At 42.7% G+C, this 24,023-nt stretch overlaps 1 protein-coding gene across 1 annotated transcript in view; it reads right to left on the bottom strand.

The window, feature by feature from the left end:
* Positions 1 to 457: 457 nt before the first annotated feature.
* The window catches only part of pcdh7a (protocadherin 7a), a 75,333-nt gene continuing 51,767 nt past the window's right edge, over positions 458 to 24,023 (bottom strand). The window contains exons 4-5 of the mRNA XM_070553421.1: positions 6,831 to 7,032; positions 458 to 1,197 (exon numbers count right to left, since the gene is read on the bottom strand). Of these exons, the coding sequence (XP_070409522.1) occupies positions 659 to 1,197; positions 6,831 to 7,032 (741 nt within the window). The 3' untranslated portion in view covers positions 458 to 658. The remainder of the gene's footprint in view (positions 1,198 to 6,830; positions 7,033 to 24,023) is intronic.

The following is a 24,023-nucleotide window of genomic DNA, read 5'->3' as shown; positions in this document are numbered from 1 at the left end:
GTAAATAGTAGTATCTTATCGCTGTATATGAGTCTTTGAGTTTGAGTCACGTTGTTTGAAGGACAAACTTCCCACGTTATGATTTAGGCATTCTCCTGAAACTGGTTAACGTTCCCCCGCCTCTGTTAGGATACAGTTAGAAAGTTTGACTGAATTAGATCCAAACTGCTCATCAGAATCCGTTTGCATCAGCAGAAAGAAACCTCAGCAGTTTTTCTTTGCAGATGATTTACCGCCGTTGCCTCAGATGCGCCCAGAGCATCGCTTTCAGTCTTCTTCACATAAATAGCTCTACGGTCAAAGGGTCGGGCATGCACTGGAGTCGATATAAAAAGAAGAAAAGATTGTTCTCCTCCATTTAGATTCACAGTCTGTGCCTGTAGGTAGCTTTTGGTAGTTGTACAAAAAAATGTTTTTCAGAAAGTGCTCTCAGTCCGAGAGATCCAAAGAGCGTTGCCCAAGTTTGAGTTGCCTACGACTATTACTCAGAATCTAAAAGTTAACAGTTTGATGATCACTTTTGGAATTCATCCTATTTGATATTTTCACATCTCCACAGGCCAACGGCCCATCATGCTGATGACTCGCCAGTTCAGTTTCAACTCTCTTTTTCCAACAAAGGAAGGAGGTGTTGGTGGATTGCTCCACCAAGGGGCCGTCACAGGTAGACCTCACGGCGTGACAAAGTCAGGCAGGACGTCGTCTTGTAGTCCCCTCCTGTTCGCGCCAGTGGTATGACCTCTGGGGGGTTCTGGCCTTCTCCTCCCTCCTCCTCCGGCTGGCGCCGCCCGAGGCTGGCCCCGCTGAAGGTGTCGTAGGAAGCTGAAGTCATTTTACGATTCAGAAGGTTGCGGTTGTGATCGCCCATGTTTCTGTTGCGGTCTCCACGACCCAGTGTGCCAAGAGGGTCTCCGTTGACTAAAGGTAACCTCTGACCTTCTCCGCTGACCACCGCGCCTGGTTCTGAGCTCCCCGCACTGCCAGCGCTCTCGCTGTCACTCTCACGGTCGTTACCACGGAGATTGTTGTTGTCATCTCCCGGGGCGAAGGTTGAGAGTCGGGGAGGGTCACTACCATGCCGCTGGCGCTGCCGTGGTGACGGGCGGACGGGCATCCAACATGTATCCGAGTGGCCAAACTCATCACACTCTCTGGTGCACTTTCCTGTCAGAGTAACATCTGGCAGCTGTCTGGCATCTGGATACGAGAAAAAGACAAACGGGCGACAAAAACACAAAATTTATATTTTTGTTCTAATTTTGTTTACGTGTATTTTTGCAATTTTACTACTGGAACCAGAATCCCACACAGAGAACGTGAAAATGCCACAGCTAGACTCGAGTTAAAGAAAGCGCCCCCTGAGGAGATAAGCCCTAGCACAAGCTAAGCTCAAAGTCAAACGAGAGAGAAAGAAAATGACGATAAAAACAAACAGATTCGACTATTATTATTAATGGAAGGATGCTCGAAGAGAACATGAAAGAAAAAGAAAATGCTGCTGGTGCAAAATGAAAATCGCTGACGTCTAAAGAATGCTAAAACAAAGCAGCCAGCTGTGCTCAGCATTACATGAAAGGTGAAAGGTGAGGTCAAGCCCAACAAGCACTAATGCAACGGGGGAATGCAATTATTACCAATTTGAATCTTAAATTCTTCATGTGCAAGGCGGAGATCACATGTTTAAAATCTGCTGTGTCCCACGGGTGCTCACCGAAGAACTGAGCAAGGGCATCGGTGACTGAATGCTGATTTTCACCGATTCTTTAAACCAGTCTGGGTCCGACCCAAACAGCATCCTAAATAATCTGGACAAGTAATGGCACATGATTTACTTTCAGCTAGGCTCACAGGCACTAATATTATAAAAGCTCTTCACTTGACTTCCTGAACTCTTGACCTTTTCTACAAGTCAGATTAAGACCTTTGGATTTCCAGTTTGGGAACCATTGATTTAAACCACTGGGATCAACACATGCAAGTAAAACCGAGTCAAGAAAAACAAAAGCTGTCAGTTAACACAAATGGTGTAAGAACGACAATGCATGCAAATTTTGACAAATGAAACATTTTAATACACATTATTGTTATTTGTTTTTCCTCATCCTTGGTGTAGCGTGAGTGTGTGTTAAAGGTCTGTGAAGCACAAAGCTTCCACTAAAGATTTCTACTATCTCCCGCTGAAGACATGTTTTATTAGACACTGAAACAACTTGCAGGCATTTACGCCTTTTCTTTGGTTTTTATGGATTTGTCCAAAATAAACAAACATTTCTGAACAAGGCTGAAGAGAAGTCTTACTTCTTCAATAATCTTGTTATTTATCCAAAACAGGAGAAGCTAATGTGAAATGTATCTGCTGACTGTTTAAATAATTAAGTCGTACTTTTCTAGTGTTGGGCAAGTTACTTCAGAACTGTAATGCATTATTTATTACTTGTTACCCTCATTTTAAAGTAATTCATTACATTACAATTTTACTGATTTTAAAATGTAAGGCATTACACTCCTTTTGCATTACTTTAAGTTACTTTCACCAAAACAACTTCAATATGAATCTGGTAATCGAACGCTCAGTGAGCTCATGACATATATGTGGAAGGTGATGTGGTGTCTGAGCTAGGATTGCTGTTAAAAACAGTCAGATATAATAACAGGGCTTTAAAATGATTGTTTATTAAATAAAAGCAACAACAATCTGTACTCTCAGCACGCTGCCATCTTATATTAACTGAGCAGGGAGTGAGGTGGTGGGGGCTCCAAGCCTATATTTGCCTTGGTCCCCAAATGCCTTGATACGGCCCTGGATGTGGGACTGACTTCTGGGGTGATCTGATTCTATCACAGGTATAAATATTAAATGCTTATATATTATTGCTTTTCACTGGTAAAAATGTGTTTTGGGGATAAATCTACCTACTTTTTATCTTTTCAAGCACTTTGTTTTGTTTTCTTGATTTTATTTGAATCATTTCCGGCCCTTTCTCTCTCTAACCTTCCTGCATGCTGCATGTTTTCTCTGTCTTCCAGAAAAACTGTTTCCTAGATTTCCTACTTTCTAACTAATCAGCCAAAGGGATCTACCGAACGCAAAATTAATCTGCGCTGCGCTCCAGCAGCAATGAGTTGAAATCACCGGGGCACAGATTATGAACTCAGCTGAAAAGTACATGAAGTACCAGAGAATATGGGCTGATATAAACGATCGCAAACAGATTACTTTGTTTTGGTGGAGCGGTTTTGTGAATATAACAGCGGCCGCGCGCAGGACACAGCTGGAGTATTTGAGCCATTACCTCTGCGTCCTCTCTGCTCATAGAATGCCCGCAAAGCTGAGTCCATAAATGACGTCATATATGTGGATACTGGATCTTTTTTCAGGCTTCCTGCAATTACAATTTTTAGGAAACCCACATCTTGATTCTGGGTTTAAAAATGCGTTGTAATTACCACGTTACTGACAATTGTACCGAGTAAATATTACCGTTTTCTTTCCCTGTAATGCCTTACATTACCACATTACAGCAAAAAAGCAATGCATTACAGTAATTAATTACTTTTGTACCGCGTTACTCTCAACACTGTACTTTTCTATTTACATTTACATGAGAAGTGATTACGGTACATAAGCAATACAAAGCCTTCATGCTTCTGCCTTACGTGCATGTTTCCTTCCTGCTGCTGCTGAACTCTTGAAGATGCTGAAGTTAGATTCACTCTAACACGTTTAAAACTGGCTGCACCCATATTTGGAGTGTGCACAAATATTCATCATTATGCAGCGAAGCAGCATCATATCTCCCTCCTCAGCCTGCAGGATGGGTACTAATTTCATTTGCTATATTTTTTCACAAAAGGAGCATTCTTGGAAAAAACTCGCTTAAGGAGACCAAAATGCTAACAAATGTATGTGTCTGTTGAAAAGAGAAGTTCCTTCTGCTCGTGTTTGATGATTGTGTGTGTGTGTGTGCGTGTGTGTGCGTGTGTGTGTGGTAGACTTGCCTCACTGCAAAAACAAAACAAACATTACCAGAATAATGCTTTGCTGTGGTCAATAGATATGTACTTGGGCACAGTGGACATTAGCTAATGCTGCCTTTGTGTTGAGCCTAATGCCTCTATTGATGAATTAAGTCAAGGTGCACTTCATTGTGATCATCATTGGTTTTTTGCAATCACATTTTGAGGTAATTCATTAAGCACATGAGCTCTCAGATGGAGGGCTCAGATGGAAGCCCCCCCCCCCCCCCCCCCCCCCACCACCACCACCACCACACACACACACACATCACAAAGCTGGTGAAATCAGCTAAATACCCGGGCCTGCATGTGTTCACTGACCTTAAATGAGCCACTAACACAGCTTGCATAATTAAAAAGGCTCACTTTTATTAAGCGGTTCATCAGTCCAGAGTACATCCGCACACAAGCTTTGTGGCCTGCCACTATTTTGACACATTCCAGTCCCTGTGACTTCCTTCCAACAGAGTCCTCCTTTGCCTTCTTATATTATAGCAGCAGTAAACAGCACCCTAACCCTAACTGGTTTCAGTGGTTTTTGAGCCAGAAATGTGAGCAACATACATTGGACAGCACTCTCTTGCCCTCTGCTGACACAAAACGGTGGCTTGGGTAGGTGTTGGTAGCTAATGTAAAGGCTAGCTGTTAGCCTCATCAGACTACCAACTCTCAAGAAGAATCTATATTTTTTAGGGCATCATGGTGGAGTCTGCCAGTAAGGTGAAGTAAAGAGCTAAAACCAGAGCGAACATTGGCGTGGCCTACACTCTAACGCCGGGGACTCACCGGCCGCGGAAGCGCCGCGAAAATGGGACCGCCTTCATTCGGCGCCCTTGTTAAGCTATTCTATAGACCACATGGGCCGCCGAAGCGCCGCGAATCGCCTCGCGCCGCCGCTCCAGCCCGCGCCGTGCAGCGATCATTTCGGCGTCGGCTCTATTTTTTTCGCGAGCCGCGGGTGAATCGAGTCAATTCTGGCAGGAAGTCAAACCTAGACATAAGAGGCAGGCCGGTAAAGTTAACAAAATAAAGCATTTCAAAATAAAATTCCGCAATAGTCAAATGTGTTCATAATCAGACACTGCAGAAAAACCACACGAACACATACACACATACACACACATCGAACTTGTGTGCGTGTGTGACCACGTGAAGGGGGGTGTGGTTTTGGGTGTCTTTTCACCGGAGCAAACAGGACAGAGAGGCAGAAAGTCTGAGGCAAGCAGTTAAGATGGATGACTTTAAATTAATTATGGAAGTTGAGAAACACAAGGAGCTGTACGACCCCCGAAAAACACGATTATTTACGTACCCATGTCGGAAGAAACTGCTAGGATACAGCTGCAGAATTGGAGCGGGTTCCAAGAGATTCAACTGGCAGAAACAACTGGTTCATACCATAGGTACACACACACACACACACACACACACACACACACACACACACACACACACACACACACACACACACACACACACACACACACACACACACACACACACACACACACACATACACACACACACACACACACACACACACACACACACACACACACACACACACACACACACACACACTCAAACGTAGAGGAAAAGAGCTGAGAAAAGGCAGAGAGGAAATGGAGGACACCAAGTGTTTAAAAGAAAAACTACAGCTGAGCCGAGGCGCGCCTCCACTGGGGCGCGTCTGATCTGAACTGAGGAGCGGCGAGCAGCGGCCGAATTTCGTGAGCGATTCGCTTCTCGGCACTTCCGCGGTGCTTCCGTGGCCGGTGTGTCCCCGGCATCAGAATCACGGACTGATGGTGACCTGACTTTTGATACTGGACTAGTGCGTAGTTATATATTGTTTGGTATAACAGGAGGGCACTAAGTTCAACCTCTGTTCATTGCCACTGGCCTGAGAAACAGAAGACATTCTCCCGTGCCTCCAGCATATTCTTGAATGAATTTGATTAAGCTTAGACTTACATGTTGCAAAAGTAATATGATGATCTTGTAATCACATCTGCTTCTTAACTGTGACCACTGAATCCATTTACCATCTGCTATTTTGGAAATCTCCTTTTCATAAATCTCCACCAGTATCATCAAATTTAATCACAGCATGCACGTTATCATGCATGATCGTTGTAGCCCAAAAGCTGTGTGTTCAAATCCTTCTTTCATCTGACCGTGACCAAAAACCTATTACGCTTTTAAAATTTCCTAAGCTTTCAAACACTGATGAACAAAACAAACTTTCTGGGAGCACTCTGAACACCCTGGAGGAATCCTGTTTGAACAGACACGGTCACCTCCCGTGCTGCTGCCGGGTACGACCCGCGTGCGGTGGAGAGATGAACAAAAGGATTCCTTGTTGTGACGAGGAGGCTCAAGGCCACGGGCACAAGAGTCTGTCACACATGAGCCTTTCTAAAAAAATCTCTTCACATAATACACCGAGTCCTTGACCACAAATTCTTTTGTGTGCAGGAAAAATGATAACTGCTTTACAGAGTAAAACAAGTTTCCATTATGAAAGCAGTAAAAACTCCTGAGACCTTGACAGCAAGTCAGGGTTCCACTAACAGTTTTTCTCTTGTTCACTTTGTGTGTGTGTGTGTGTGTGTGTGTGTGTGTGTGTGTGTGTGTGTGTGTGTGTGAGTGTGTGTGTGTGTGTGTGTGTCATTATAGACATCCTTAATGCTTTAGCAGCATAAGCTACATGCAGCCTTGAGAAGGGAAACACTTCAGTAATTGTATTTAGTGGTTTGTGAGGTTCAGTTAACAGACTGGTTGAATATTAAACGGCATCCTATGCGGTGTACCGTTCTCCACGTGCTCCTCTTCGCCCACGCTGCCCTCCGGCGTGGTTCTCTCGTAGCCCTCCTCGGGAAGCGGCAGCACTCCGAGTCGTGGCCCAGACGAACTCTTGCTGCTCGGCGTCTCGGAATCTTCTAGGCCGCTGTCATAGCAACCGACATCCTGGGGTTGGCTCATGACCGAGAAGGTCACTCGACGAAGGGTCCCCTGCAGAAGAAAAAAAACACACAAACACAATATGGGATTAATCATCCAGGACTCCTAATCTGAGATTCTAAATCTGAGGATTAGGGTGTTGGGCAAGGTCTGCAAAGACATATTGAGATTATCTGATGGTGTTGGTCTTGATTATGGGGTTTAGCTGCTACAGTGCAGGGTAATAGTCACCAACCAATCACAGTGGTGTTTCATAGTTTTCAGTTGTCTTTTAATCCTAGTTCAGATTAATTCTGCTGGACATGTGTGGTGTTTACAAACCTTGGGCCTGCTCAGAAAGACTTCTCATCTGGACTGGTGCCCAGTGAGAACAGCTGGGTAGTGCAGAGATCAGCCTCCATTACACTTTGTGTTCTACTAAAATAAGAGGTTTTGTACTGAAATGCATGTTTTCTTTGGTAATTTCACCACAGAGCTATCAAGAAATCTGTTTATGTAAACTTTTGGAAAACTTTGAGCAAAAACGTGGATACTTTTTTTTCTTGGTTTGCATTTTCTATTAATTTAGTACACCATAAAAAACGTAACAAAACTTTATTAGTAAAAAAAAAACGGGTTTCTGTCACGCTGAACTCTCTCAAACCGTCTGTCTTCCCTGTCCAAAATGCGTGCGTCGTTGCCTTGAGACACTGATGAATGCTGAGCCATCCTTTTGTGTGACTGCAGCTGTATTTCTCTGATGTGTGAACTGTCACGATCTGGGGATGTTTAGGACCAAAATACGCAGAAACCCAGGATGACACGAGGCAGAAGTTGAATAAAATAAATCCTTTATCTTAGGAGTAACCAAAAAATACAAAAGTAATCCAAAAGGCTGAGAGCCAAACAGTCCAAAAATCCAGATAGAGATCTGGAGATCCAAAAATGCAAGAGGCACGAGAAGACTTGACAGAATTACAACAATCAATGGACCGACAAGACACTGAGACAAGACAGGGCTTAAATACACAGGGAGGATGAGAGGGAGATGAGCTGCAGGTGCAGAGGCGGAGCTGGCCTAAATGGCGCCCTGTGCGAGATCCCCCTGTGACGCCCCCCCCCCCCACACACACACACACGAAAAAACATTACACCTACAACTTTGTTTCAAATTGCGTGGAGTGTATATATAACAACGTTTGCTAACTGAATACAACATCCAGCTCCTGGCCACCTTCTCACCACTTGTCAAAGTTCTACTGAAATAGACACACTTAACGCAACATGATGGCATCATCGACTTGTACAGTACAGATGTGCTGAAAGGCGAGAGTCTCAACTTTCAGCTAAAAAAAGACCGCTCTAGCTATTATAGTTTTTATTTTATGGCAGTTTACAGTTTAAACGGGATCATACTAGCAGGGCACCTCCAGCGGCCCGCTGCCGCTCCGTTTTTCATGGGGTAAATAATAGCTCATTTCCCGATTCCAAAAAGAAAGAATGGTCCTACCAGCTCGCCACTTCAATATGAAGAAGATCAGTTCAACATGGGGAAAAAACCTGACCTGTAGGCCAGAGAAATGTTCATTAGCACATCAAGTTCTATTCAGTTTACCGGTAAACATATCACGAATGTACAACAGGTCAATTATTAATCATCTTGGCTACGTAGCTCAATCTATGCATTCCAGTAGCGTTTGCTACAAACAAATACAAAAACAACAATAAAGGAAAACAACTGTCTGACAGACAGCATAGCCGAATTCAAGGCAACACATAACAATAATAATTCGATTGCTCTTGGTTTCAAGTTAAGCCCATTAAAGTGCTTAAGTAAATAAAAGTGTTTCAAAAACAGCGTTTTTGAACCGGAGTTCTGCTCGCGGTGGGAACTCCGCCGAACAAGGTCATTTTTTATAGCGAAAACGATCGACTGGTCACTGACAAGTAAAAGAGTGTTATTGGTAGATGTTAAGAACACTTACCGCTGAGGTAAAATGAGAGTATAAATGAATTGAGGGGAGAAAAACGCTTTGTTTTCCAACGCCGTTCTACAAGCAACAAGCTTATAGCCACGGCAGGAGCAACTTTCATGTTTGCCGCGACTGGAAGGAGCCAATCAGGAGAGGGACCTCACATCAGTTGACGTGGGTCATGTGACAGGGAGTAGTTGATATGGGTTACACTTTGTTGTGCTTTTATTACAGAAATATTATTATTATCATCACTATTATTATTAAGAACAAGCGATTTCTATGTTTTGTTTATGTATTGGTTGATGCTAAAAATAATAATTTTTTTTAGAAAAAAAAAAAAAAAGGAAATTAAATGCCGCCCCCTGCAGACTGCCGCCCTGTTCGGCCGCACATGTTGCACATATCAAGCTCCGCCACTGTGCAGGTGTGTGGGGTGTGGGAGGAGGACCAGGTGAAGGCAATGACTAATCAGGGGAGAGACTAAGGCCCTGTCCACACGTAGCCGGGGATCTGCCAAAACGTAGATATTTTTCTACGTTTTGGCCTGTCATCCACACGAAAATGGAGTTTTTTCACACGAAAACGGATCTTTTTAAAAACTCCGGCCAAAGTGAAGATCTGCGTTTTCTCCGTTTTGGGTGTCTGCGTGTGGACGGACAAAACCGGAGTTTTAAGGTCCGCAACGTCACTTTCCGCGACAAAAAAATGCTGACATCACGTGTGCGACCTGTGTTTACACTAGCCGACAGTATGGATGCCCTCAGAGCCGAGCTCGCTTTATCAATTGTCCAAGCGCTTTCTGCTTGTTTGTTTTTGCAAGCAGAATTACTGCTCCTTGCGGAAGACCACAGACGAAGGACGAGGTTAAGAACGGGGAAGTACTGCCGCCTACAGGTCTGGCATGTCCTTAACAACGTATTTATCCGGGTACGTGTGGACAGAGTTTGTTTTTAAAACGAGGTGGTGTGGATGCAGGTTTTTGGAGGGGCGGATATTCGTTTTCAAAAAACCCCGGCTACGTGTGGACTAGGCCTAACTTGACCTAAGAATAAAACCTAATACAAAAGAGCAGGAAACATAACTACAACTTAAAGGGAGGGGGGAGAAAAATAATAAACACTGATGGGAAAAAACATGCTAAATCATGAAAGGTTGTAACTAAAGGAAATGACGTGAGAAACCTAGAGGGCTGGAGATCTAGGGGCAAATGGGGAAAACCAGAAGACACATGAGGAAGACGCAGACATGACACATGAGGGCGCTAGGACACAGAAGGGAATCTAGAGAGGATGGAGAAACACCAGGAGGCACATGAAGGAAGGGGCAGACGCAGACCATGACATGAACATTTGTACACACCGTCTGTTTAATCAGGTCTTTTATTTACACACCCTTGCTAAGCACTAATGTGCACTGGTGATCACAGATCTTCCATGAGTACACTTTTATTATTTTCAAGTGAATGTGGAACAACAACAAATAAACAAAATGTTTATTTCTGTTTATGGGAACTAGCAAAGCTTGAAACCAGGATTGGTTGATCCCTATGAAGATCAAAATGAACACGCGTAATGTTGTTTTGGAATTTCCTCATGTCCATGTGATCACATACAGGTGAAACTAAAAATATTGTAATATCATGGAAACGTTCATTCATAATGCAACTTAAAATGTAAAACTAGTAACTAACATATGAGAGAGACTCATTACCTGCACAGCCGGATGTTTCAGCCTTTGTTCGTTACGATAGTGATGACTGGCTTACATCTTATGAAAAAGCCAAATTCTAAATCTCAGACAATTGGAATATTGTGATAAGGTTCAATTCTCTAGACTCATAGTGTCACTCTCTGATCAGCTAATGAATCAAGAACACTTGCGAAAGGGTTCCTGAGCCTTTAGATGGTCTCTCAGTCTAAGATGAATTACTGAAATAGACTTTTGCAGCCCATGAAATTTTTGAGAGTTTCACCTCAAACGTGATAAATTTATGTTGGATATTTAAAATTTGACTTTTCTATTTTGCAAGTTAACACCAAACTATTTCCTCATGCAACTCTAGAAAAAATAAACGCAGCCAGAAACCATTTTGGAGCAGATATTAATCAGTTTGTACAATTCTGCAGCAGATAGAACATACACCAGAGATGTACTACAATCTGTGGTGGCAGAATGTCAAAACATTCTAATCCTTCATGATCTGATTTCGTCACATCACCCAGGTCTGATGCTCTGTTTCATCAAGAAGAAGAAGAAGAAAATATAATTTCTATAGCGCCTCTCAAGATAAAAATCACGAGGCGCTTCACAAAAACAAAAAATGTAAAAATATAAAAAATAATTTAGAAAATGTTTAAACATATGTTCAAAATTAGCAAAAATAGACAAGTGTGATTAAAAAAATGTAAAGAAAGAGAGAGAGAGTGAACAGGAAAGAGGGAAATCAGTGGATCCTGAGGAAGGTGGAATAGGTGGGGAGAGCAGAATAAAGAGAGAGAGGTGAAGAAGGTCATACAAAAGCCAGCTTGAACAAGTGAGTCTTCAGCTGCTTTTTAAAGGAGACCACTGAGTCCACTGATCTCAGGCTCAGGGGGAGAGAGTTCCAGAGTCTGAGGGCCACAGCAGCAGATGATCTGTCACCTTTGACCTTTAGCCTGGTGCTGCACAACCAGTAGGCTTTGATCACTGGACCTCAGGGACCTTCTGGGGGTGTAGGCACTAAGAAGATCACCAATGTAAGATGGTGCTTGTCCATGTAAGGCCCTATAGACCAGAACCAGGATCTTGAAATGAACCCTGAAGTTGACTGGCAGCCAGTGAAGCTGGAGGAGAAGCGGCGTGATGTGGGTGTGTTTGGAGGACTTGGTCAGAAGCCGAGCACAGGCGTTCTGAACCACCTGCAGACGGTTCAGGGAGGTTCTGCTCAGACACGTGAAAAGAGAGTTACAGTAGTCTAAGCGTGAGGAGATGAAGGAGTGGAGAACTGTCTCAAGTTATCAGGCATCAAATGCCTGTTCCTAACTTTCTTTTGCCCAGTCTGAACACGTTTAAGGATACTTGCTCAAATTTGAACTATGAGGTGTTTAAACTGACAATAAATAAATAAATAAATAGATAAATAAATAAATAAATTCCTTAAAGGATGCGTTTCTGCAGCTAAGGTAGTTTTCTGTAAGAATTTCAAGTATGCCATTCAGCTGATGTGACATGCACACGCAATTCACCCCAGTCTTGTTAGCAGGGCAGCTTCAGCTTTAAGCAGAAAATAAGACTGTTGGTTTACGCTGAGAAACAAATCTGAGATGGTTAAGTGACTCTGTCTGGCCTGAAGGGATCGCTCTGTGCCGGGAAGCCTGTTTCAATGTGACACCCGTCCTATCTGCTCCCAGACTCACTTATCTGCTTACAAAAATTACAACCCTTTAAATCTAGATCTACTCTGAAACATGGAGAGAGAGTGAAGGCAACAGAGAGAAAAAGGAGATTAGGGCGGAAAAAACTTCAGCTCCGAATGTCACCCCTGGATAATCTGCAGGGAAGCTGATGGATGGCTGGTATGAAAACTCTAACTGGAGCAATTCTGCTTTTCTTCATCTCCCCACTAAGCACTGGCAGGAGAAAAACAAAACATTTGAACTTTTCGAATACTGAACATGCAAGACAAGTAGGCAACGCAGTAAAATCAAAGCCAGGAGATGGAAATTAGCAGTTCCTAATGACTTTTACATTAAACAAATGATCAGAATCTAATGGGAAAGCAGCAGTTTTTTGAATCTCAGCGGCTGCATCTCAAGTCTCGAAAGACTAACTGTAATTTTAGAGCAGCAGCTCGGATCAGTGCAACCTCTTTTCAACCTGTTCAGAAGAGAGCCAGTGGCACAGAAACAGAAGAGAGAGAGAGATTCACATTATAGAGCTGCAGAAGGCAGACGTGCAGAGTTACTATTTGCTGGTAATCAGTATGATAAAAGTAGGATCACATTACAATAGCTTTGCACATCAAAAATGTCAAAAATAATAATAATAATAATAATTTCACCAGTTCTCAACTTAAAGGCTGTCAGAAGCATTTTCTTGGAATCTCAGAAGAATGACAGTTCTGTCTTTTTATGATCACAAAAAGTGTTTTTTTATGATAATAATGATGCAAATTTAGAACTTCTGCATATGCTTCAGAAGAAACGAGTGCACATATGGGACTCCATCCTTTTCATCAAAAAGACTACATCATAAAAAACGTAAGAGAGTTGACACGTTACAAGTTTTTAGGACATTCCATGAAGCAGATGTGACAAAGCAGGAAAAAAAGATATTTAACACACACACACACACACACACACACACACACACACACACACACACACACACACACACACACACACACACACACGCACACACACACACACACGCACGCACGTTACACACGGTCTTCCAAAATTTACTCAAATTTCAGAGAACTGACCAACAGAATAAATGCACACAAATATTTGCAGAACTGGCCTCTTATTCTGAATATTTTAGCAAACATGAACCATTATACACAGAATATTTTATTTGTGCAAAATAAATGAAAAATGTTGAGCAGCAAACATCTGCAGGCGCCTTATAGCAGCTCAGAAATTGTATTTCAGCAACAATAAGTGAGTTAAAAGTCAGACTTCCCACAGAACGGCTCAGAACCGAGCATTACAGGCTGCAGATGGAGGATGTGTCTACAGATTTGAAATTTGTGAATCAAACTAAAGGTTGATTAATTAAAACGTCAACTTGATCATTGTTTCTCGTGATGTCACGGTGCGTGGAGCTGTACAGGAGCCAGGTAGGGAGGCAGAGAGTAAGGCAGCAGCTAAAACAGACGGGCAGCAGCAGAACAAAAACCTAAACAGGGAGTAAACCCTAAGATCAGGATGTGATGTTTAGGGATGGAAACCAGGAGTAAACACACTGGGAGAGGTGATTCCAGAAGGAGAGCAGGGTGGGAAACGTCAGGAGCTGGAAGCTGGAGCTGTGAGCACCCGTTTGACTCCTCCAGGGTTTCTTTGTGTGATGGGTAAACCAGCGAGAAGATGACGTTGTTGACTTATTTGGTGTTTGTTGGTGTTTTAACTACATGGGGCGACGGTGGCACAGGAGTTAAGTGCTCGCCCCGTAATCGGAAGGTTGCAGGTTCGAGCCCCGCTCAGTCTGTCGCTGTCGTTGTGTCCTTGGGCAAGACACTTAACCCACGTTACCTGCTGGTGGTGGTCGGAGGGACCGGTGGGGCCAGTGCTCGGCAGCCTCGCCTCTGTCAGTGCGCCCCAGGGCAGCTGTGGCTACATTGTAGCTCATCCCCACCAGTGTGTGAATGTGTGTGTGAATGGGTGAATGACTGATTGTGTTGTAAAGCGCCTTGAGGGGTTCCAGGACTCTAGAAGGCGCTATATCAAATACAGGCCATTTACCATTTACCATAACAAATATTCACCAGGCCAGAGGTTCAGCCTGTTCACGGTCAACTATCAACAAGCCAGAAATGCAACTCAGTGCCAACAAATCTAAACGCCAACTAACTAAATAGATTCCAAATATCAAACATTACTAAAACTGATAAAAAATATATCGTTCATCATCAATAATCAGTTGTAAAAACCAACAAACCCAAGAATAGACAAATAATCAGACAATAATAAAAAAAATATAAAAATGAAATTAACAGGGACCGGGTGTTTAAGAGCGTAAGAACGTTTGCCTCATAAGCTACAAAATATGTCTAAAAAATAATCCATTGAGTAATTAGAGTAATTATACAGTAATTACCTAGACTGATTCATCATTTTTTAAATAACATTTCATGTAAAACTCTTTTTCAGTTACAGAGTCTTAATTAGAAACCTGGACATTAAATAATGTTACTGAAGGATTTCCCTTTCGTTTGGTGTTTATAATAATGTTTTTAATTGACAGATTAGGATTAAGACTCCAAACCTGACCAGGACGTTTAGCTAATGAGTTGCTCCAGTAAAACGCGTTTGTGATCTGTGAACACCTCACAGCCCTTTCCTACTGAAACTTCTCCTTTCCCTACTTTATTGTCATTGCTTAAATACTTTATCACCGTGTCCTCTCGACACAGCCGTGGCCGAAGCTGCGGGTCAGGTGGCTTCGTGGAAGGATTTTTGATTTGAATGGAACTTCTGAGAAGCCCAAACGGCTGCGAGGGTTCACACATCCAGCTCCGGGTGAGTCTTGATCAAAAGAGGGCGAGTTATGCTGGAGATTATTTTCTCTCTTCTCAGATTATTTTCATCGGTTCAGACGTGATTCATCTCCCCCACTCCCCAGGTCAGAGCAGCTCCCTCTTCATTAAAATAAAACGCTGCTTTTCCAATTTTCCTCTCTTTGTCCTTCTTCCACTGAGCCATCCTGATGGTTGACTCTGCTCCCCACAGCTGTAACTCTCCTCCTTTATCCGGTCCCCCCCCAACTCGTACTCTCCTTGCCAGTGAGTTTTATGATGCAGCGATCGATGATAAGTCCTTGACCTCGTTATGCGTCCCTCTCCGCCTCCCCTACAGCGGGGTTTATTGACCCATAACTCCTCCGCCAACCCTAACCCCCTTTCTCCTTTTTCTTATTCCATCACATCTTCCTCTACATTTCAGAGTCTTCCACTGATTGACAAACCTTTTTTCCTTTGCCAGATCTGGTGCTACTTTTAGTTGCAACTGAGAGACCATCCTACATGTTCTGCTCTGGTTCCTCTCCAGGGCTGACTATCAGTAACTTCTGTGACTCAAAAAACAAACAAACAAACCTTAATCTTTACACCAGTAGCTTAAATAACGTCTCAGAAATATCTCTTAATGTTTCATCAACTCCTTGATGCTTTATAAATCTGACTCATAAAGCTTTTGTCTTTGTGTCGATGTGTGTTTTCTCTCGTTTGGCTGAAAAGCTGATTACAAAATGTTAGTCCACATCTATCATAAGCAGTGTTGGGAACATTACTTTTAAAAAGTAATTAGTTATAGTTACTGATTACTTTGTCAAAAAAGTAACTCAGTTACTAACTGAGTTACAAGATTATAAAAGTAACTAATTACCAAGAAAAATAACTACTTAGTTACTTTTTTCATTAAAGCATGCAAGAATTTCTACAATAGTGAAATGTAAATGACTAATATTCATAAGAAACACACCCACACACACCCACACACACACACCCACACACACACACACACACACACACACACACACACACACACACACACACATGGGCTATGAATTAATCCCTGATGGAATATTAATTGAGTTTGACGAAGGACATAAAAAACCTTCCTCTTAATTTGACACAGGCCATTACGGTTCAATACTGACATGAGAGCCTTCTGCGGGGCGTGCACGTGAGTGCGTCTGAACGATTGTGCGTCTCCAATGTGTGTACAAGTAGTGCGGCTATTGTGCAAACATTTCCTGAAATGCAGCAGGAGTGTGTGTGCAAAAACATGACACACGCGAGGGATCCAAGCTACGAATAAATGGAACCGACTAAATCTTGCTGCTCTGAAGCAAAAAAAAAAAAAAAAAAAAGAGGGAAAGAGAAAACAGTTCCTGATGTAGAAATCATTTCAGGGTAAGAGTTTGTTGCGGTGCACGAGTGTGTGTTCGTCTGCTTGTTCATATGAGGGAGACTTCACACCTTTATGTTTGTGTTCCACGAGTGTGAAAGTCTAAAAGCCTGCAAGACGTGTTATGTCAGCACGCAAGAGCTCTTGTGTTTGTAGTGTGAAGACCGGCATATGTGTGTGCACGCACAGGTTGGCTCAGCCATCAAGGTAAGTAGTGTGTAAACCTCCTCGCTGTCGGTTCAAAGAGAATTAACGAGCTCTAGTTAATTAGCGCTCTCCCTCTCTTCTCCTTACACGTGTCTGCATATTGAATGCATGTGTGTGTGTGTGTGTGTATGTATTTGGACTTGTGTCTGTTTGTTTGTCTCTGCCGTGCTTCATTCTGGTCTGCATAATGAATTGACAGGATGCAGCTTATGCATAAACCAAAAGTACAAATATGATTGTAGGACATGAGCCACATTTCCCGTTGCATCTCTCATCCTCAGCTTTGACTCTGACTCATCTCGGGAAAAGAACCGGCACTTAACGGCCGATCCTACGTGTTATCGTTACGGGCGCTCTGTGGTTCCTCCTTCATTCCTGACGTGTTAGGTTCCTTGTCGCGGTGCCATCTGAGGTCAAGCTGCAGTCAGATTCCCACCAGTGAAACAAAGGTTTTCATTCAAGCGCTAAACTCTTCAACACGAAGCAAACATCAGAACAGGACGCACATTCCATATCTAACCGAGCACCTTGACCTTCAGCGTAGCGTGTTCCACTGCAACCACACGACCTGATAGGAATGTGTTAGCAGCCCTGAATCTTGCAGGAGTTTGAATGCGGCTGATTTATGGCTCCTGCTAGGGGTGAACTCCAAAGTCTGTGTCAGAGGTGGAGAAAGATCAGGCTTTAACGTTTGACTGTGAGAAAAACTCCCCGACTTGATTGTGCTTTTTAAAGCCAGATCATCGTGGGCGGGGCTAAAGACAGAACGCAGCAATAAAGTGTCGTTGAGAACGATTTACATAAAGTAAAGTTAATGTTTTCATGCTTTTTTTTCCTTTGAGGTCACGTCTTCCTCGGATGAAGGACATGCCCTAACCCAAATTATGAGAAGTTGATCTGAAAACCCCAACACCAGCGCCAGAAAAACAAGATTTCATCAATAACTACTTAATGAGAATGACATAATAAACACACGTTAATCTAAACAGCTGCTGTTTTCTGGACTTTAAATCATGCAAACTCAAAACTGTACCGTGACATAACCCTCTCATAGCGAGGACTCCTCCAGGTTTCTAGTTCCAGCCTAATGGGATGTCACGGCTAAAGCTGCAACCAGAATCCGTGTCTCCACCTACTATTTCATGTTCATGTGTCTTCAAAGTGGGAAGTCTAAACTAGTTTTTTCTTCCAGCAGTTTTTACTTTTCTATTTATAAAGATTATGAAACGGACTTACTAAATTCATAAGTTATAAATCGTTCAACAGTACTCTGCCTATACCTTATTATATCGAACATAAGAACTGTTTTTTTTTTTGGTTTAATTGGGGACGGATTAAAATCAGAAAATTCTGGGTTGAAAAAGTTTCCTGGCAAGGAAAATCTTACTTCTCAGATCCATCTTCATAGAATAATTCCAATCAAAACCTCATGCTCGGTACTTTTTGGTATGTATCTGGCAGCAGTACTGGGGCAGCAGTAGCTCAACAGGTTGAGCGGGTTTTCCAGTAATTAGAAGGTTGCAGGTTCGATCCCGGCTCCGGACAGAGAATTCTGCTGCTGTGTCCTTGGGCAAGACACTTAACCCTGCCTGTGCTCGGCAGCCTCGCCTCCGTCAGTGGGCTCCAGAGCAGCTGTGGCTACATTGTAGCTCATCACCACCAGTGTGTGAATGTGTGTGAATGGATGAATGATACACTCTAGTGTAAAGTGCTTTGGAGTCCTTACTCTGAAAGGTGCTATACAAGTGCGGATCATTTATCATTTATCTGCAAACAAGCTAGGTCCCCTCGGGTATCTTCCCCAAGATGCTTCTGCCGGAGCCAGAAACCCACGATGCAGGAGGAAACGAGATCGTGCTAAACACCAATCGTCTTTTTCTAGGTCCAAACATCTTTTATCGTTCGTGACTTCAAATTGTGTTTTTCTTTTTGGGACTCTTTCCTAAAGTTGAAGAGGTAGCAGCCAGCTGTTTCCCTCCTCTGAGAACCTCTCACACCAGCGGTCTGTTGCTAAGTACTTGAGTATGTTATGCGTGGAGAACCCAAGGAAGTGCAGTGCTTCAGCGACACGACAACCAATGGTAGCTTTCGATTCAAAATGTGTAATTGGCAGAGGTTTTTAACCAAATGCGAGAACCAATTAATTAAGTTTTTTCAATTTTTTTAAATCTCCACAACATATTTATACCTCTACTATGTAAGAATGTTAAAGGCATGAAAAAATGTTTTAAGCTAGTTTGTTTTCCATATTTGCCATTGCAGCTTTTAGTTTCCACTACAGCAACCAGTTTTCTAGGGATTCTATTTTGCCTTCTTTTATTTTCACTTCATGTGCAGGGTAGAGATTTACCTCCAACAACAGCCCTGGTACGGAGACGGTACTTTAAAAACTACCTGGAACCTCCAGGGTGGTGTGAAATCACTCACTTCCGATGAGTTAAGTTTTCCCAGCATTCCTAATCACCATCCATTAGAAACGCGCATTTAAAATAGCTCAGGATACCAGCTGCTGCCTAAAGGTTGGTTTATGCTTGACGCGTCCGCGAGGTTCGCACGGCTCCGCACGGAAAAGTTGCGTCATTTTAACAACCACGCCCCTCCACCGCGTCTCCTTACGGCCCAAGATTTCCGCAACGCGCACCTCAGAACATTTCTAACCACGCAGACGGTCAGACGTGGAAAAACATGGCGGACCGGCAAGAACTAGTATGGCAGAGGTTCATAAATACAGACATTTGTATGATTCAGCTCTCAGAGATCACCGTGATCAACATGTTGTTAATAATTCTTGGAGAGAAATAGCTCGCACTGTTGGAAAAGACGAGGACGCTGTTAAAAATGCTGAAATGCCATGTTGTAAACAGTAATTTCTTCTTCTTCTATGGTGTAGTGTTGGATGCATGCCGTAGAGCTCCATGCTGCCCCCTACAGTTTGGGAGAATATTGGCTCACCGCAGAGACGAGCCGCACGAACCATAAACGCTGCGTTTTGTGAAGCGCGTTCCATCCGAGAGCCGCATCACCGCGCGGAAAGTGAATGCGTCAAGCATGAACCAAGCTTAACAAACGGCAAAGCCCATTCGAACAAAACAAACCAGAGCAGTAAGAAATGTTGGTGGTTCAGGTAAAAAAGTTCTCGGCTGCATCGTGAAAATGATGCAAAACAAAACATTTGGCCCAGGTGTGGGTTTCCTCCATATTTCCACATGACTCACTGGGTTTGTCCAACCTGGGACCGTGTCTTGGTAAGTGTCTTAGTAAAAAGCTCCAGTGTTGATCACAAAAGGAACATCATCCACAGAGATAAAATGTTTGCTCAGAAGAAATCTGAGGATTCACGGTTCACAAGAAAAGGTCAATTGGCGTTTTGTCCAAAGTATAAGTTTCCAATGGGCCATTCCAATCTGTACCGGGTCGGCCCGGGCCGGGTAGCCCCAGTCGGCCCCAGCCTGGCCCGGTTGATTCCACACATCCTTGCCTTAAGCCCATGTGGGCTGATTCTACCCACCAATCAGAGGCTTGCTCTAATGGAAGGTGTGAATTTGCTGTCAGCAGTGGGTGTGTTGGCCCTGGTCGGCCTGAAGCAGACCCCCTCGAGAAGAGGGCTGAGAATGAGCCTTGGTTGGCCCGGAAAAATACCAGACCACCCAGATATGTAAACAACCTACGCTACCCGGCCCGGGCCGACCCGGTACAGATGGGAATGGCCCCCAATATGACCTCAGGAATCGGTGTCAGCTGGTGAAACGTGGTTAATAAGTCCTCGCTGACTATGAAGGATGCTCCTGAACTGAGATTTAATACAGATGTACGTTTTTAAGCATCCTCCCATTTTCCTGTCTGTTTGTTTGTTTGTTTCAGGAACAGGACGCACACGACCTGCTGCCTTCGGTGGTCATCTGCGATGATCTCATGTTGAGAAATGATGGAGTTTCAATGCTTGGATTAAATCTAGCAAATGATGCAAAGTTAGATCTTGTATAAGCTGTACGACACTTTGTTGTGAATTACTCTCAGCCACTAACAGAAGCAAGTTTTGTTCAACATCTCTGAAAAAGACCAACTTGCAGCTTTTCTTTTGAAGACTTCCTCTGTGGCAAACATCCAAAAGTCACGACTGAGACCCGTAGATTCATGGCAAGTTTCAGGAAATATTTAGTTAACTAAAATAAATCATACCTTTTTTTTCTCTGTTTGACTTCTGGTGACAGGAAATAGAAAAATTCAAAAGACTGAGTATAGAGAACAGCAGAAGTTTACTCAGAAACTAGCAGATAGATGATTTTATTGTTGTTTTTGATCTTTCTTTGCTGCACGTTTGACGATGTTTTTTAATTATTGTGCTAAAAAACACGTTTGTGGTTATTTCCCCGCTGCACCGGTGTGTTTTTGTGTTGACGAACCAAAGAGCCAAACAGAAACCAAGCAGACATCTGAGATCTTCTTTGTAATCGCTCCCTCCAGACAGCTCAAATTCTCCCAGCGTTGACTGAGAAGCTCAGCTTTGTGCAATTCTCTGCCAACTGTCCTTGACTGGTGATTTAAGCTTGATGAGACATTAAATTTGATGCCAAGCATTCAAATTCTTCTCTTTCTGACTGAAAAATGAGTTTGTTGAATGGCAGAAATGGGTTCGTGCGACCTTGACTGGAGGATGCACGTTTCAAATAAAGGCCAGCTTGATTGACTTCTTTTTGAAGGTTTAGCCATTCAGGTTAACAATAACCCCAACAGGGAAATATAATAAGTAAGAATATGAATTCATATATTTAATGAATCAATGTTTGCGGTTATTTCTGATTCCAACAGCTCTGACCAAATCAATACAACAGCTTAATATTATCACCTATTTACAACCCTTAAAATACCCGAGCTGATTAAACGCCACTCTTATGCATCGTGCAGCGATAAAGGTGCAACATGTATGTAAGGTGATACGGCAGCGTGATGTCGGAGCACACAGCGAAAGTGAATCTGTTTGTGTTGACACCACATGGACAGAGTCCCGAGTTCGTATCTGGAATGCTGATCAGACGAGTTGACCTTTGCTTTAGCTCTTGTTTTGCCTCCGCTCAGAGATCATGTTCTGCAGATGGCCAAAGTGAAAATGTGCTCCCGCTTTAAGAAAGTTGGAGCGAGCGAGTGAGCTGAATACTAAAAAGTGCATCAAAATTCAGATCATACAGGAGAATGGCATTTTTATAAGTAGAATTGTTGCTTTTGCACAATTAAACCCGTAAATAAGATAACTTGGATTGAAGACACCATTTCATCATTTATCCACTATGTGTGGCTCCACATTTCCTTTGTCCTCAGTCACCCCCCCCCCCCCCCCCCCCCCACACACGATTTTAATTACCACTTAGATTCTCGTTGGCTTTCCAGGTGTCTGTTTTTCCGTCCTTGGGGATTTTCTCACAAGCACCTCAAGTGTGAAATTTATTGGTGAGAAAAACAGCACGAATATCTCAAGTTTCTGAATTGGAGCCACACAAATAAAGTTCAACAAAGTTCTCTGTTGCTTATTTTCCGTTTTATCACGAGTCCAGGAAGATAAAAAAGTAAGAAAAACACTGTGGTAGTACATCACTGAGCCAGATTCCCAGCTGTTATGTGAGGTTTGCTGATAAACGTGAACAAATATTTCTTTATAAACCTCGTGCTGTTATGCTGTGAACCAAAACAGAGGAAAAAACCATGGAACAGAAGGTTTAAGTGGAGAGGAGTGATGGGTTTCAGTTTATTTAAAGGCGACGCATTTATACGGTTTTATGTCAGTAGAGAACGGATCCTGACTTGAATTCTTGTCCACGGTGATGTCAGGTGAGCTTTAGAAGCAGGTTTTTCTTGATGTTGAGAAGTGAAAATGTCCTGCTTGAAGAGACCCATTTGAGTCAGACTGAAACAAGAAAAATGAACAAACTTGTTGTGAAAAGTTATTTGACTAAAGGTTCACTTGATGAAAGCCACTCAGTTAACCCACCCACTCATCAATCCATCCATTTTCTGTCATAAATCCAACACCTCTCCCCCGTTGACTCTCTCTGTCTCCTAAGGGATCCCAGAGATGGGAGATGGGGGAGGAGTGCTGGATTAATATAAGAAAATACATGGATGGATGGATGGATGGATGTATGGTTGGATGGTTGGATGGATGGATAGATGGATGGATGGTTGGATGGATGGATGGATGGATGGAGTGATGGTGGCAAAGGAGTTAAGTGTCTGCCGATTTGAAAATGATAAATGGCTTGTATTCAGTTGAGGAGACTTGGGAAAGAAAGATTCTGGGGAAGATGACCACCATCTTAAAAAAACCTCCCACCCACAGTATTCCACTGTGGAGACCATGGACAGCTCCTTCAGAGACCGACTGAGACATCCCAGAAAAAGTGTATACAGTGATCCCTCGCTACTTTGCGGTTCGTTTATCGCAGATCCACAACTTCGCTGATTTTTTTTTCTTTGGAGCCTTATTCAAGGGAAATTCGCCAATTCGCGGTACTTTTCTATGCGAAATATCAAGAAATTCCTGTTTTTTTCATCAATTTCACCATAAAATGCACTTTTTGTAATAAAACTATAAAAAAAACAAGTAAAAATACAGTACTATGTAGAGGGAGGGTTTTAAAAGTCTGAATACTGAATATGTACCTGTTAAATAAATACTGTAAATATGGTGTCCCTACTTCGCGGAGTTTCACCTATCGCTGCCAGGTTTGGAACGCATCTACCGCGATAATCGAGGGATCACTGTAACTCCTCAGTTTAACTGGTACTGGCATTATCCGGTTACACAATAACACCAATGCAGTATTCAGTATGTGTTCAATACTTGTGCAATACCAGTGTAGCATACATGTCTGTGTCCATAACAGTGTACTGCATAGTTCTAGAACCCAAGTTTTTCCTTTTTATTTGTGGTTTTCAGTGGTTGAAGGTTACAATACTAGATTACTGTCTATGTCTATGTAACTTTGTTATTAATTCTCTTCAAATTATTCTCTTAAGTGTTTGTTGTGGTGTAACAAGTAGATTTCCCCCACTGTGGGATCAATAAATTCTATTCTATTATATTCTATTCTATTCTGTATTTTTATAGCACCTTCTAAGGCAGGGTTTCTCAACCTTTTTCAGCTAAACGCCCCCCTGTCATGCTGAGATCCCTTACTCCCCACCAATGAAAGAGAAATGGAAAGTTTTTTGATACAAAAATCATAATAAAAAAATTAATAAATAAATTCAGCCTTGAGTTTGAAACTGTTTAATACAA

This window comes from Nothobranchius furzeri, chromosome 7 (assembly GCF_043380555.1).
Source record: "Nothobranchius furzeri strain GRZ-AD chromosome 7, NfurGRZ-RIMD1, whole genome shotgun sequence".
NCBI lineage: Eukaryota > Metazoa > Chordata > Actinopteri > Cyprinodontiformes > Nothobranchiidae > Nothobranchius > Nothobranchius furzeri.
This window is presented reverse-complemented; position numbering and strand designations above follow the sequence as displayed.